This window comes from Ictalurus furcatus, chromosome 9 (assembly GCF_023375685.1).
Source record: "Ictalurus furcatus strain D&B chromosome 9, Billie_1.0, whole genome shotgun sequence".
Classification (NCBI taxonomy): domain Eukaryota; kingdom Metazoa; phylum Chordata; class Actinopteri; order Siluriformes; family Ictaluridae; genus Ictalurus; species Ictalurus furcatus.
In genome coordinates, this window is record NC_071263.1 from 5,490,001 (window position 1) to 5,502,579 (window position 12,579).

Genomic DNA, 12,579 nt, shown 5'->3' on the forward strand with positions numbered 1-12,579 from the left:
AGACAGAAAGATGGCAACAAAAGGAGTTGTAGAGTGAAAACTTGGGCATGGGAGGAGTTCACAGAGGCCACTGAGAAAGACTTTTGGGTGGCCCAAAGCCATGCTAACGTTGTATGGTGGTATTGTTGAGTAATGGAAGGAACTCCTTAAGCTAGTGGACATGCCCTTATGTACCTGAAATCTCTGGCATTTTGGACGCAATCTTTATGGTTGAGGTTACAATAGTGGTTAGAAACCTTCGCTGGCTGCAAAGGTTGGATGCCAATTGGACACTGGACAAGGTTGAGGATGTGTAGTTAAGATGCATCTTCAGTGTTTGATATCTGGGACAGTGCATTTGGACTGGCAAACTGGAATGGTGGTCCACTCAATGTAGAGAAGCAGTATTGTGGCATTGTGGATAGTCCCTCCCACCCTTTCATAGACTCTTCACCCTCCTGCCTTCCAGTAGAAGGTACTGGTGCATCCAAGCCACCACCATACACTTTATTATGCTGCTATGGGCCATGATAAGACACTTTATACTACCAAAGATAGGATAGAGTCTACGGTTTAGAGTCAGTTGTTAGCACTGGTTCTTTCATCCAATACTTTTCTCCTGTCCTGTCTACTTAATTTGCACTATGCTGCATAACACTATGCTGTCTATTTGTCCTGATTATTTACTGTCCTGTGTATTTGTTATACACTTTTGCACTCAAGCTTTACAATTATTCACACTGCAATTAAGTATTGAGGAAGGAGGTCAGAGGTGTACATTGTGCAGAAAAATGTCCATACAAATGTACACTCACCGTCAGTGTGACCAGTTTTTATTTATTTTAAAGAGGACAATTTACAATGCCACTGAATGCAGTGATTTTTACTCTGTGATTTTTGCTTGAGTAATAAAGGCATTGTAAACCGCTTCAAATATGAACGATCTATAAGATTATATTTAAAGATTGTTGTTACAGTTCAAGCTCAAACACCTTTTTTTAATGTTTAAAAGTTGGTTTCATAATAAATTCCATGCACAGACATCCTGCATCTCAGCATTTTGTGACAGCAGACTTTGACTTACAGTACAATGGATAAAACAGGCATTTCAGAAGATGCCAAACAAACTATCTGAGCAGTAGCACCAAGCAACACAAATCAGTATCGGAACAAGTCAGTCCAAAAGCTAACTCACCCAGGTTCCACCATGGTTAAAGTATTGTGTATACTTCCCAATTCCCCTTTCTTTACCCCCCTGTCTACGGGAAGCCCGCTACGAGCTATAAAGTCCTTCGATACAACCTCCACAATATTTATAGCCTGGCACAATATTTGATACCCACCACACTGATTGATATGATGGCACCTAAAACATGCTGCTTTTTGGTTTTTTAATGTTGATCTCTGTATTTTGCTCTGCAAGCAGGTACTGAAAGCTCAGGTGCCATGAAAATAGCAAAGCTCATCTCCCTGCTGACTGAGACGGCGCTGAATTGAGAAAGGTCTATCTGTAAATGTCATGGTTACAGAACATACTCTTATCATTTCTTCAGGTTTCTATTCCGGTCTGTTTATAAGCATCATCTGATGGTAAAAAAAAGCAAGGCTACACTTTTACCACTACAGTTACATACAGAACATTGCTCCGCAACTGATGGAACAAACAATAAACACATTTCTTTGCCAGTCTCCAAAGACTCTGCAACACCAACCTTAGCCACCTCAGACACGGTCAAGTATCACTAACTGTAATTAGCTATGGAAATATAAAGATCTAGGATGCCCTAACCTTTCTAATCAATTTTCTAACCAAAATAAGTTGCGGTGGAAAAAGCATTCGATTTGTATCATTACTATATACAATTTATTTATTTATTTTAGTTCCCTGGTGGTCTAGCGGCTAAGGATCCTGCACAAAGATAAAAAAGATTAAAAAAAACCTAAAAAACTGTTTATAGCTGTTGTAATGTAAGTGATAATATAACTAACGTTTTCTTTGAATATAAATAGAACCATATCAAGTATGAAATGTCGTTCTTTACTTCAGAAGCTGCTTATCTCCTGGGATTTTCAGGCATAAGAGTCTCTAGAGTTTACACAGAATGTAGTGAAACACAAAAAGCATCCAGGGAGCAGGAGTTCTGTGAGAGATCAAAGGTCAGACTGTTTTCAATTGACTGGAAGTCTACAATACACGACTCAAATAACCACTTTTTACAACTGTGGTGAAGAGAAGAGCATCTCAGATTGCATATCACATTGAACCTCAAGGTGCATGGGCTACAACAGTATAAAATCGTATCGTATTCCACTCCTGTCAGTCAAGAACAGGAATCTGAGGGTACAGTGGGCTCAGGCTCACTGAAAATGGACTCACAATTTGGAAAGCATCACCGTTTTCCAAAATCTGCATGAATGAGCAGGTGTACAGGTGTGCGCGTGTGTGTAGTCCATGCCTCCTCAAATGTAAGAAGCTGATTAAGGAAAACTGGCATTGTTTGCAACAGCTTTTACCAGGAACTAAATATTCTTTCATGAGACAGCATTTCATAAACTGCTCATTAATTTCATCATTACAAAGAGTGTGTGGGGAAGCATACCAGTCTCCTGTGTCACGCCCAATTAGCATCCCATGGTGCTAATCCCATTAGAATTGTTGAATTCGTTAATGGGGGAACTAATGGGCATGCTATCAGGGGACATTAATTGGGCATGACACCACTTTTAGTTATAATTATCAAACTACCCCCAACAAACTGTGTTAATAAATGCAAAACTAGTGAGATTTCGGTGGTGGTGAATATTAGTGAGGAGAGAGCTGCAGCAGCATCTCGTTAGTACTGGTGCAGAGATCAACTTTCATGATGGCTTTTATCATCAGAGTGGTTAGTGATGGAGAGGTGGCATTGCAATGTGAAATAATTAGCATGTCTTACTCGTGACTGCGGGTATCAAGTTAATTGGTCTCCGATTCAAACACTGTTTTAGTTTGAAATTTCTGTGGAGGGGGAAAAAGTAGAGTTGAGTGGGATCAAACATAATTTATGTAATTTATGCCCCTTTAAAAAACATATTGGTTTAGATTTGAATGTTTATCATGTTGCTGTTTATGTATTTATTGTGCTTTTAATGGCATGTCAGAATCAGTGGCTATTTTCATGGCAAGATCAAGGTAGATTAAACAGGATATTAAGTAAATTCTTAAATTTTTTTAATTCCAACAGTGTCAAAAGCAACAGCTATATACGGTCCTTCACTTTAGAGTTTGAGAAGAATTCTAGGATTTTTCCTGGTGAAACATTTTGGAAGAATTCTAGGTACGTCTTTTCTGAGTAGAATCGTTGTCTAGTATTGTTAAGAGTAGGACAGTCCAGTAATCTATGATTAACAGACGTTCTTGTTTTACAGGAATCACATGTTGGCGGTTCTTCCCCATTTAGTAGGAACATATGTGTGAGTCTTGAGTGTCCAATAAGGCATCTTGTGCATACGGTCTGATCGTGTCTGGATTCAAAAGGGAAATGAGGGAAGTGTCTTTCATTTATAGCAGGGTCGATTTCATGTAGTTTGTTGGGACCATGAACGCACTGGTCCCATTCCATTTGCCACTTTTCTGAGATGTACGAGTTTATTATTGGTTTGAAATCTGATGGTGGGATTTGACAATCTGTACTTCTCAGTTTGAGGGATTCCTTAGCAGCACTGTCTGCTTGCCATGTTACAATTCCTTTCCATGTTGTGTCCCTGGTGCAGTGGTATTAGGACCAGTTAATAATTCCACACTACAACACAGATTGAAAACTGGGCCTCATATAAAATGTCAGAGTTCCAATAATTTTTTATTTTTTTTAAACCCCAGAAGATTAGGCAACGTGGAACATATCCTCAGCAGCTGTATAAAAGCACTGAGTGAGGGGCGCTATCGTTGGTGTCATGACAAAGTTCTGAAGGCCATAGCAGACACCATCTCCAGCAGGATAACCCACTGTAAGTGTCTTCACCCAGTGAAGAAGACCATCACTTTTGTCAGGGCTGGGGAGAAGGTAATACCAGCAGCTAGGACCACCTCATCTGGCCTGCTAACATCAGCACAGGACTGGGAGCTGAGAGTCGACCTGGGAAAGCAGCTTACGTTTCCAGAAACCGTTGCCATAACATCGTTAAGGCCAGATATGGTGCTGATCTGAGAATCCTCCAAGCAAATTGTCCTGTTAGAACTTACTGTTCCCTGGCAGGACCATATCGAGGAGGCCAGAGAGAGGAAGAGAACTAGGTACAGCGGGCTGGTACAAGAGTGTCGAAGTAATGGCTGGCGAGCAAGGTACGAGCCCATTGAGGTGGAATGCAGAGGGTTTGCCGCCCAGTCTCACTGGTAGGGCCTATAATATGCTGGGATTCAAAGGGGCCAGTAAACAAACGAGCCTGAAGTCGGCCACGGAGACAACGGAAGTTGCTTCAAGAGGAGAGCCATGGGTGGGGTAGTGCTACCGGGGCTTGTTCAACCCCGACTGGGTCGCCTGGGCAAGGGTGTCTGATGTTGAAAGACCCGAAACACCTGATGACCCCAGGAAACATCACTAATGATGTGTCCAGATGCATCACATGGTGATGTATGTTAGAAGTACTAAATAAAATCTGATTTCGTAGCAATCATATTTTGAGTCAGCACCAGATATCTGATTGATGACTTTTTGTAGGGGCAACTAGAAGGGCTTCAGCTTTGTAAGCAGTGAGGTCTGGAAGTGTTATATAATATTTGTACATGTACTGTCTCTTACAACATTAAAACAGTCATGCCAACAACGCGAACTGTATCCTACCTGAGGGTCAAAGAGGAAGTAGGGTCGGCCATTGCGTATTTGCAGAGCCACAAATTCTTCTTGCTCTCCAGGGGAAAGAGCACAAAGGATCAGTCCTTCTTCCATCCGTGTGCGGAAACTCAGCTGAACACCTGCATGGAGATAACAATATGAAAAACACCTGACAAAACTTTAATTAGATAGCTGAAGAGAGTATAAAGGAGAGCACAGGGAGAATAACACTCACAAGACTGGACATTAGCATTCCAAGATTGGAAATCTAAACACAATGCTCCCATCATGCTCTCTTTAACAATCAAACATTTAATAATTCTGTTACATGAACAACATCTTCAATCATGTTAATCACCCTGGGATTCTATCTAACCCGACATCGTGTCGTGTTGTGTGTGTGTGCATTTATGGAAACTGGGGACGGCTGAGGAACTGCTTATGCAAAACTTGTAGGTTCAGCACACAATCTCTTGTGTGATCAGCTTTTTTTTTTTTTGACATGCTCTTCACATCCATCAATACGACGGACCTATTCCTGAAGGAAAGGCACAAGGGCGGTCTCTGAGGTCTCTGTTCTGACAGGTCTGTTTACAAGCAGTGGTCAGTGGTCTCCTGGAGCCAAGCGATAAAGAATGAGATTCACCTCAGAGGGTCTCAAGACAAGAGTCCATACATAGGAAGATGTGTGTCAGCAATTGTATGGAGTATGTATGGAGTAGACCATACATTCAGGCTACCAAAAAAAAAAAACCTTTGAAAAGCCACAAAAATGTAAATCAGCAGAATGGGAGTTGAGAAGAATGTTGTTTTATATAAATTTACCAAAAGTTAAAGAAAAAAAAAAACGTTGTTTTATAAGATGTTACCAATCTTGACCAAGATACTGTTTAAGTAGAAAAATGCACAGCAATTAAATTTTATTGCTTAATTGTTCTAGCAATTTTATATGTTGCATTTAACTGCATTAAGCAGATTCCGATTCTTATTCGGATTGATTTACAAAAGTACTTTGTCTCAAAAAAACCCCAAACATCCTAATGCTAGTTCACCAGGTGAGGGTCTACTATTAGTGTCTAATGTTTATGTCCTTTCTGCAAGTACCGAATCAACACAGCATAATATTTAATCAATTTGTTCAACAATGTTGCTTTAATAGATAAATCTAGATGGCAACGCTTAAAAGCTTTATACAAAGATGATTAAATCGAACTGAATATCTGTAGTGGCCAGGGAAATCCTGCCGGACATTGCTGTGGCTAAATTCTGAAAACAGATCAAAATAATGAAAGATCTGATTTTGGATAGTTTTAAAGTTATTTGGCATTAATGTCGGGGGCATGCTGGCTTAGTGTCTTCGGGGTGTATATGTTCTCCCTGTGCTTCCGGGGTTTCCTCTGGGTATTCCGGTTTCCTTCTCTAGTACAAAGACATGCATTGTAGGCTGAAAGGCATTGCCAAATTGTCTGTAATGTGTGTGCGAGTGTGCCGTGCAATGGATTGGCACCCCGTCCATCCCCACCTTGTGTGCCCAGAGTTCCTTGGGATGGGCTCCAGACTCCCCCATGACCCTGTGTAGGATAAGCGATACAGAAAACGGATGGATGGATGGATTTAATTTCATTTTTGCACAAAATGTGTCTGCAGTGGTACCTAACCAAACTACACACTCGATGTATCAATGCAAATGTTAACTACTGTGTCTTTAAACAACACACCCAAAATGATGTACAAAGTCATAGGCTTTCAACGTTAATGTTTATTAACCTTAAAGGGGTCATACTGTATGATGCTTTTTACTGTCTTCCTTGAGTATGCAATGTATCGGTTTGTGCATGTGTAAGATCTGCAAAGTTACAAAGCTCATAGTCTCCCACAAAGGGGAGATTTATTCTATCTAACAGAGCACACTGCTCCTGACCTGCCTAAAACACCACGATCGAAATCCAAATAGTACTTCTGCAAGTGTCTATGTCACAAATTAAAAGATCAGCATAATGCCGCCACCATTTAAAACATTTGTTGAATTAATTGAATTTTTTTAAACTGTATTTTATGTTGTCACTTCAGGACTTAAAGATGTTACAGTGAAGAAGACGAATTAAACTGTTATAACATCGCACCTGAAAGGTAAGAGAGATACCAAATAAGAACTTACCACTGTGAAACGTTCTGCGCAAGCCGTGCTTACAAAGTCGGTTCCGATTGATCTGCTCGATTATCCGCATTTTCAGAACCTAACTCGGGCTCGGACTGATACGATAAAACCGACGACATTATTAACTGTGCTTATAATCACTTTAGAAGCTTTGGAAGCTGAAGCTCGCGATAACGTTAAGGAGTGTTACATTTCCGACACACGCTTGAGGTTTGTAGCGAATCACAACGTAATGGGTCAGCTGGCCAATCAGAGCACTCTGGGCTTTTCGGAAGGAGGGGCTTTGAAGAAACCAGAACTCAGTCGGAGCATTTCAGACAGACTGGGAATAGAGGTACTGCTATAATGTACAATATGCGAAAAATGATGTAACATTAAAGCATGTTATCGTATTTTATTACACCAAATAAACAAAATAATGAACTTTTAAAAATCATCATATGAACCCTTTAACATGGTGTATGCATGTATACATGTATAATGAAGAGGCTTCCACAGGCCAATCAGTAGGACTTCAAACCCAAGAAAATTTCTCCTATTGGTTCACATCATTGTTCATGATTAGCCACGCAGCTTCTACTACTGTTGCTGCTACTAACAATAACGCAGAGAAACATATAAAAGAGAACACATCTCGTTCGACGGTTTTCTGAACTACATCTTGTAGTAAATCCCAAAATTTGACCCTGTGAAGGGCTTCCTCAGGCCAACACACATTATACTGAAACAACTGCACCAAACTGTTATCGTTCATATCATACAGTATATTTGTCCAACTTAACACAGCTTAATAAAACCAGAAGTCAAAAAACGCATTTGAACAATTCCGACAATCTGTTAGAGGTCTGTATACGATAAGCATCAATAACCAGTAAATGTTCCTACAAACTCATTCCCGGGCCAAAAAAACATAATATCAACTATAAGTAGAACAAACAAGGCCATTTGGATGTAATCTGCTTAATACATAACCTGAATAACTTCAGTCATGTTAGCATTATTGCAGCATTAATCAAGTTGTTGCGTATTAATGAGTTTTTAGCAAATGCTAATTACTGTCATAGATTCTGCAGCACCCCATTAAATATACAAATTACAGAATTAAAGAGCCAGAGCTTTTCATGATTAATCTTTAAATGGGGGGAAAAAACTAATGATGTCTGTGCAAAGTTTCCCCTCAGATTTCACGCAACGAGGCCGCTTGACAATAAATCAAATTATTTAAGGAAAACCATTTGTAATATTTCATATTTTGGGCTACAATTGCTTGCAATTTTCTCTGCAAAGAAAAATTTACTGCTCTTGACCCCTTCATAGACCTTCAGTGAAAATCTTTTCTTTAAAAGTGCGTGCAGCCACTTAACATTCAGATTCGACAAAAAAAAAAAAAAAAAAAAAAAAAAGATAAAGAAAGAAATGCGACACTTCAAAGGCAGCCGCAGCAGTTAATGCACTTCATTACAAGTAAAATGGAAGAAAAATGAAATATATGAAGACTACATTATTATGCATAAGACACGGTTTCTAGTTTGCATCCTGGCTGAGAATCTTCAACAGAGCTCAAGACACTGCCCGCCATAACACATCAATGAGGATTAAGATGCAGATCAATCCTCTGCAATGATATTGCATTTTGAAAATCTTGTCCCCCGTCTTTGATTTGTTGGGAGTTGTGCACTGACAAAATCATTTAAGGCTCCAAATTAGATGACCATTGATTTTTGCTTAATGCGTTGCTTTGGCTAGATTTCAATATTGCGCTGAGTATTTTGTCCCTGAGCATGTTGTTTGTTCATTTCATTATGCTTCATTTCAGCCATTGAGCTCTTCGTTCACTTTTATCCAGTCACCAGCGAGCTCGATAAGAACAGGGAAATCTTTATGTTTTTCCTTATCCTGCGACTCAATACGTTTTGCCCCGTGACCGACAAAAGGGCTTCAGGAGTGCAGAGTGGTCTGGCCTTGTTCCCAATCCATCGGTAAGCAATCGAGAACATCAACATGTGATTTTAAAGAGGCGGCGTGGCTAAAGATACGAGCCGACGGGAATGTCGCCGCTGTTCTTCGGCTCCCTCATTAGTCTGCGGCCATTCATAACGCCAGCAGGCCCAAGGACGAGCTCTCCGCTTTGACTGTGGTCATTGATCAATTAGAGAGTCAGCTGAACTCAACTCCAGGCTTGATTTATAAAGATTTATCCGTTTGTCATTATTTAAGAAAAAAAAAAAAAAAAAAACTGGAAACTGCGGTGCTAAATGTTAATAAAGTTGGGGGTGGGAGAAGGGGGGTTGGTGAGACTAAGGAAATGGCTATTCATTTCTTAAACTACAAGGTCATACAGGGTCATCCACTTCTGTGTAGGCTTCTGAAGTGGATACATTTAGTGGATGGTCTGCGTAATATCTAGGAGAAAAACAAAAGCACATGCGACGGACGAGTCTCGTGGTTCTGTGCAGAGGCTGCTGAACAGAGCAGGACCGAATACAGATTATGTTCATTCATATAACTGAACAAAAGAAAGCTTAGGGGCTTAGTGGACTGCAGAATGCTCTTAGCACCATCAATGTCTATATAAACTACTTTTTTTGTCTTAACTAGACAACTACACTTCTGTCTTTTCTTTGGTAATGCTCTGCTAAAGTTGCATTATATGCTATATAAGTCTTCCTGTATGTAAACGCGGTGTTACTCATCTGTATATATTCATCCGTACATACATTGAGGTGTTCATAGTGTACATATTACCATTATTATAATTTTTTACTACTATTCTTCTTTTTCTATTCCTATTGTATATATTTTTTAGACCATTTTTTAAATTTTATTCCTATTTAATGTGTATTCTTTTCTATCTGTTTTTTTTTGTGTGTAATTGAGCTGCTGTAACGAGGGAATTTCCCCAGTGTGGGATCAATAAAGTTTTTATTTTATCTTATCTTATCTTCAGGAAAATAATCCATTTTGTGGACCTGACAAACTAAAGAGTGTTATCTGCCGGACGTTCTGTTTGGAGACTTTTTTTTTTTTGGTTGTCATCAATAAACATATATTATATAAGAATATTATATCATAATTGAAACGATATCATCATCGCAGGTGTTTAGTTTATTTAAATTCTATCATGTGGGAGTACAGAGCCAAATGTGAAAACTCTAAGCATCCGGTTATCTGCACTTTGAACTTGATATAAAGCCCTGTGGAGAGACAAAAGTATTAAAAGAATAATTAACCCAAAATGCTAATGAGGTTAATAATTAATGGAATAAGTAGGAGCCAGTTACCATGATTACAGTAGCGAACTGTTAATTGACCTTTACTCGGTTTAATTCATGGAACATTTTACCACCTTGGTGCAGCAGCTATGGAAATGAGGTCATGTGCTGTTTGTCTCGGGTTTTTACATCTAACTGACCAATCTGATGATTTAGAGCACTTGATACTTGCATACATTAAACAATTAAAATGTGAGTTATGTAAACAAATGGCAGGGTTTTTTTTCTCCATCAGCAGATGAAGCATAACCTATATTCATTTGGAACTCAATTCTCCAATTATGTTTGTAAACAAAAGTATAATTGCCCTTTGTCTAATCGGGGAAGTCATTAATTTATTAGGCTGTTACAGAGATTGAGTGCAGAATAAAAACTGTGTTAGTCCACACACACACACACACACACACACACACACACACACACACACACATTCACAAACCTGATTTGATGATTAGATGGCCATCCGTCTATTCATCCATTTTTCCATACCACTTATCCAACACAGGGTCACGGGGGAGCCTGAAGCCTATCCCAGGTAACTTGGGGCACAAGGGGTGCCAACCCATCGCACGGCACAATCGCACACATTCATACACCCACGTACATGCTACGGACAATTTGGAAACGCCAATCAGCCTACAACACATGTCTTTGGACTCGGGGAGGAAACTGAAGTACCCAAAGGAAACCCCCGAAGCACAAGGAGAACATGCACACTCGGCGCACACAGGGCAGAGGCGTGATTCATACCACCAACCCTGGAGGTGCGAGGCAAATGTGCTAAGCACTAATTTGAAAAAAGCTCCATACCTGTGAAGTCAGTGTTAACGGGAAGTGTAGAGCTGGGAAAGTGGAAGTAGTCGGTCCCAGTGAAGCGTCTGCCTCTGATGACCTGGCCTTCTGCATCTGAGAATGATACATCGGTTCTTTCAACATGGTAGACAGGTGGCGGACCGTTCAGCTCGGCCGGAGCAGCCCACAAGATCTTCATTGCAGTTGTGTTTAAAGGTTTCAGCCGGGGGGCCTTCAACCCTGCTGGTGCTGTCAGTAGAAAAAGAAGGGTTTTTTTTTTTGTTTGTTGGTTTCACCAGATTTTTCAGACATTTTTTAAACAAAGGTCCAAACACAGCCTTAAAGGTTGACTTAAATGATCATGAACTGACACATTCGCAGTGCATTTAGTCTACTTCGGCCAGTAGCCAAGCCCGACCAACACCGCCAATAAAAGCCCTCTATAGAAAATGAATGTGTTGTCTTCAAAGGTCTGTTGCCAGGCATGTCATAAATTACATCCAATCAATAGCACTTGAGTCTGTATAATTGAAACCCTGATATTTCAAACTCCTCGTGTTGATTTAATAGCTTTTGTGTGGAGTCTTGATAGACGTTCATCGCTTTTAAACATACATACAGGTGGGAAAACGTGAAGTATAGCTTAAGTGAGCTTGAAGTAGAATGGAAGAGGCGAGAGCGGGAGTGTCAGTACTGCTGCATGATTTGTTAATACTAAGTCTGTCATGAATACTCAATTAAACCCAACAAGTTAATAAAAAAAAAAAATCCATTAAAATGCATCTAACGTGCAAAGGACTGGAAAAATGGCAAGTGGAACTCGAATACTAGCATCATCGTACTAGCATCATCAAGAGGTTCCAAACAGAGACCTCGGGCAAACTATTACCAAAATAATCAGCCAAGATGGAGATTTTTTTTTTCCCACAGCAATTTCAGCAAGCACAGACAACAACAGTCAGGTCTGCGAATCATTTTACTACACTATATGTATAGATGTCCTGTCTAGCCTAACCGATCTTATTCGATACATTTTTACTCATGTCTTTATCAGCTCAAAAATGACTGAACTTGTCTACTAGATATCACATCTGGACATCTGCTGATCGTTTCATGATGCCCACAGAATTGTTTAAATGATAGCGACAAACAAAAGACGTTAAAATGCACCGCTGGACTCAAACGACGGCCGAATTTGATTACAGCTCGGACGACTAATGCCGTCGCAAACTGCTGTCAAATGAAACTGGTGCACAGTTCCAAGTCTTGGAATAACTGCACATTTGGTCTAAAGTGAATGCTGGCCTGGGTAATAACCGCATTATTGCAATGCATCCGGTGAAAATTAATTTATAGAATACATTTTACAGCCTGATATGTGATGAGATTCTGCCATTTTATTTACACTAATGAAGAATCATTAACTACGCCACAAGAAATAAATTTCAGGACTAATGATTAAAATTAGCTGGGCAAATTTGTTTCATGAATATTTTAGAGTCTCATCCTGGTCTAACTGCGAAGGTAAACATTGCTTTTATCAGATTAATAAGCATATCTGTCCAAA

At 39.8% G+C, this 12,579-nt stretch overlaps 1 protein-coding gene across 1 annotated transcript in view; it reads right to left on the minus strand.

The window, feature by feature from the left end:
- ush2a (Usher syndrome 2A (autosomal recessive, mild)) overlaps positions 1–12,579 on the minus strand; it is a 224,186-nt gene that overhangs the window by 134,607 nt on the left and 77,000 nt on the right. The window contains exons 20-21 of the mRNA XM_053632826.1: positions 11,031–11,261; positions 4,800–4,930 (exon numbers count right to left, since the gene is read on the minus strand). Of these exons, the coding sequence (XP_053488801.1) occupies positions 4,800–4,930; positions 11,031–11,261 (362 nt within the window). The remainder of the gene's footprint in view (positions 1–4,799; positions 4,931–11,030; positions 11,262–12,579) is intronic.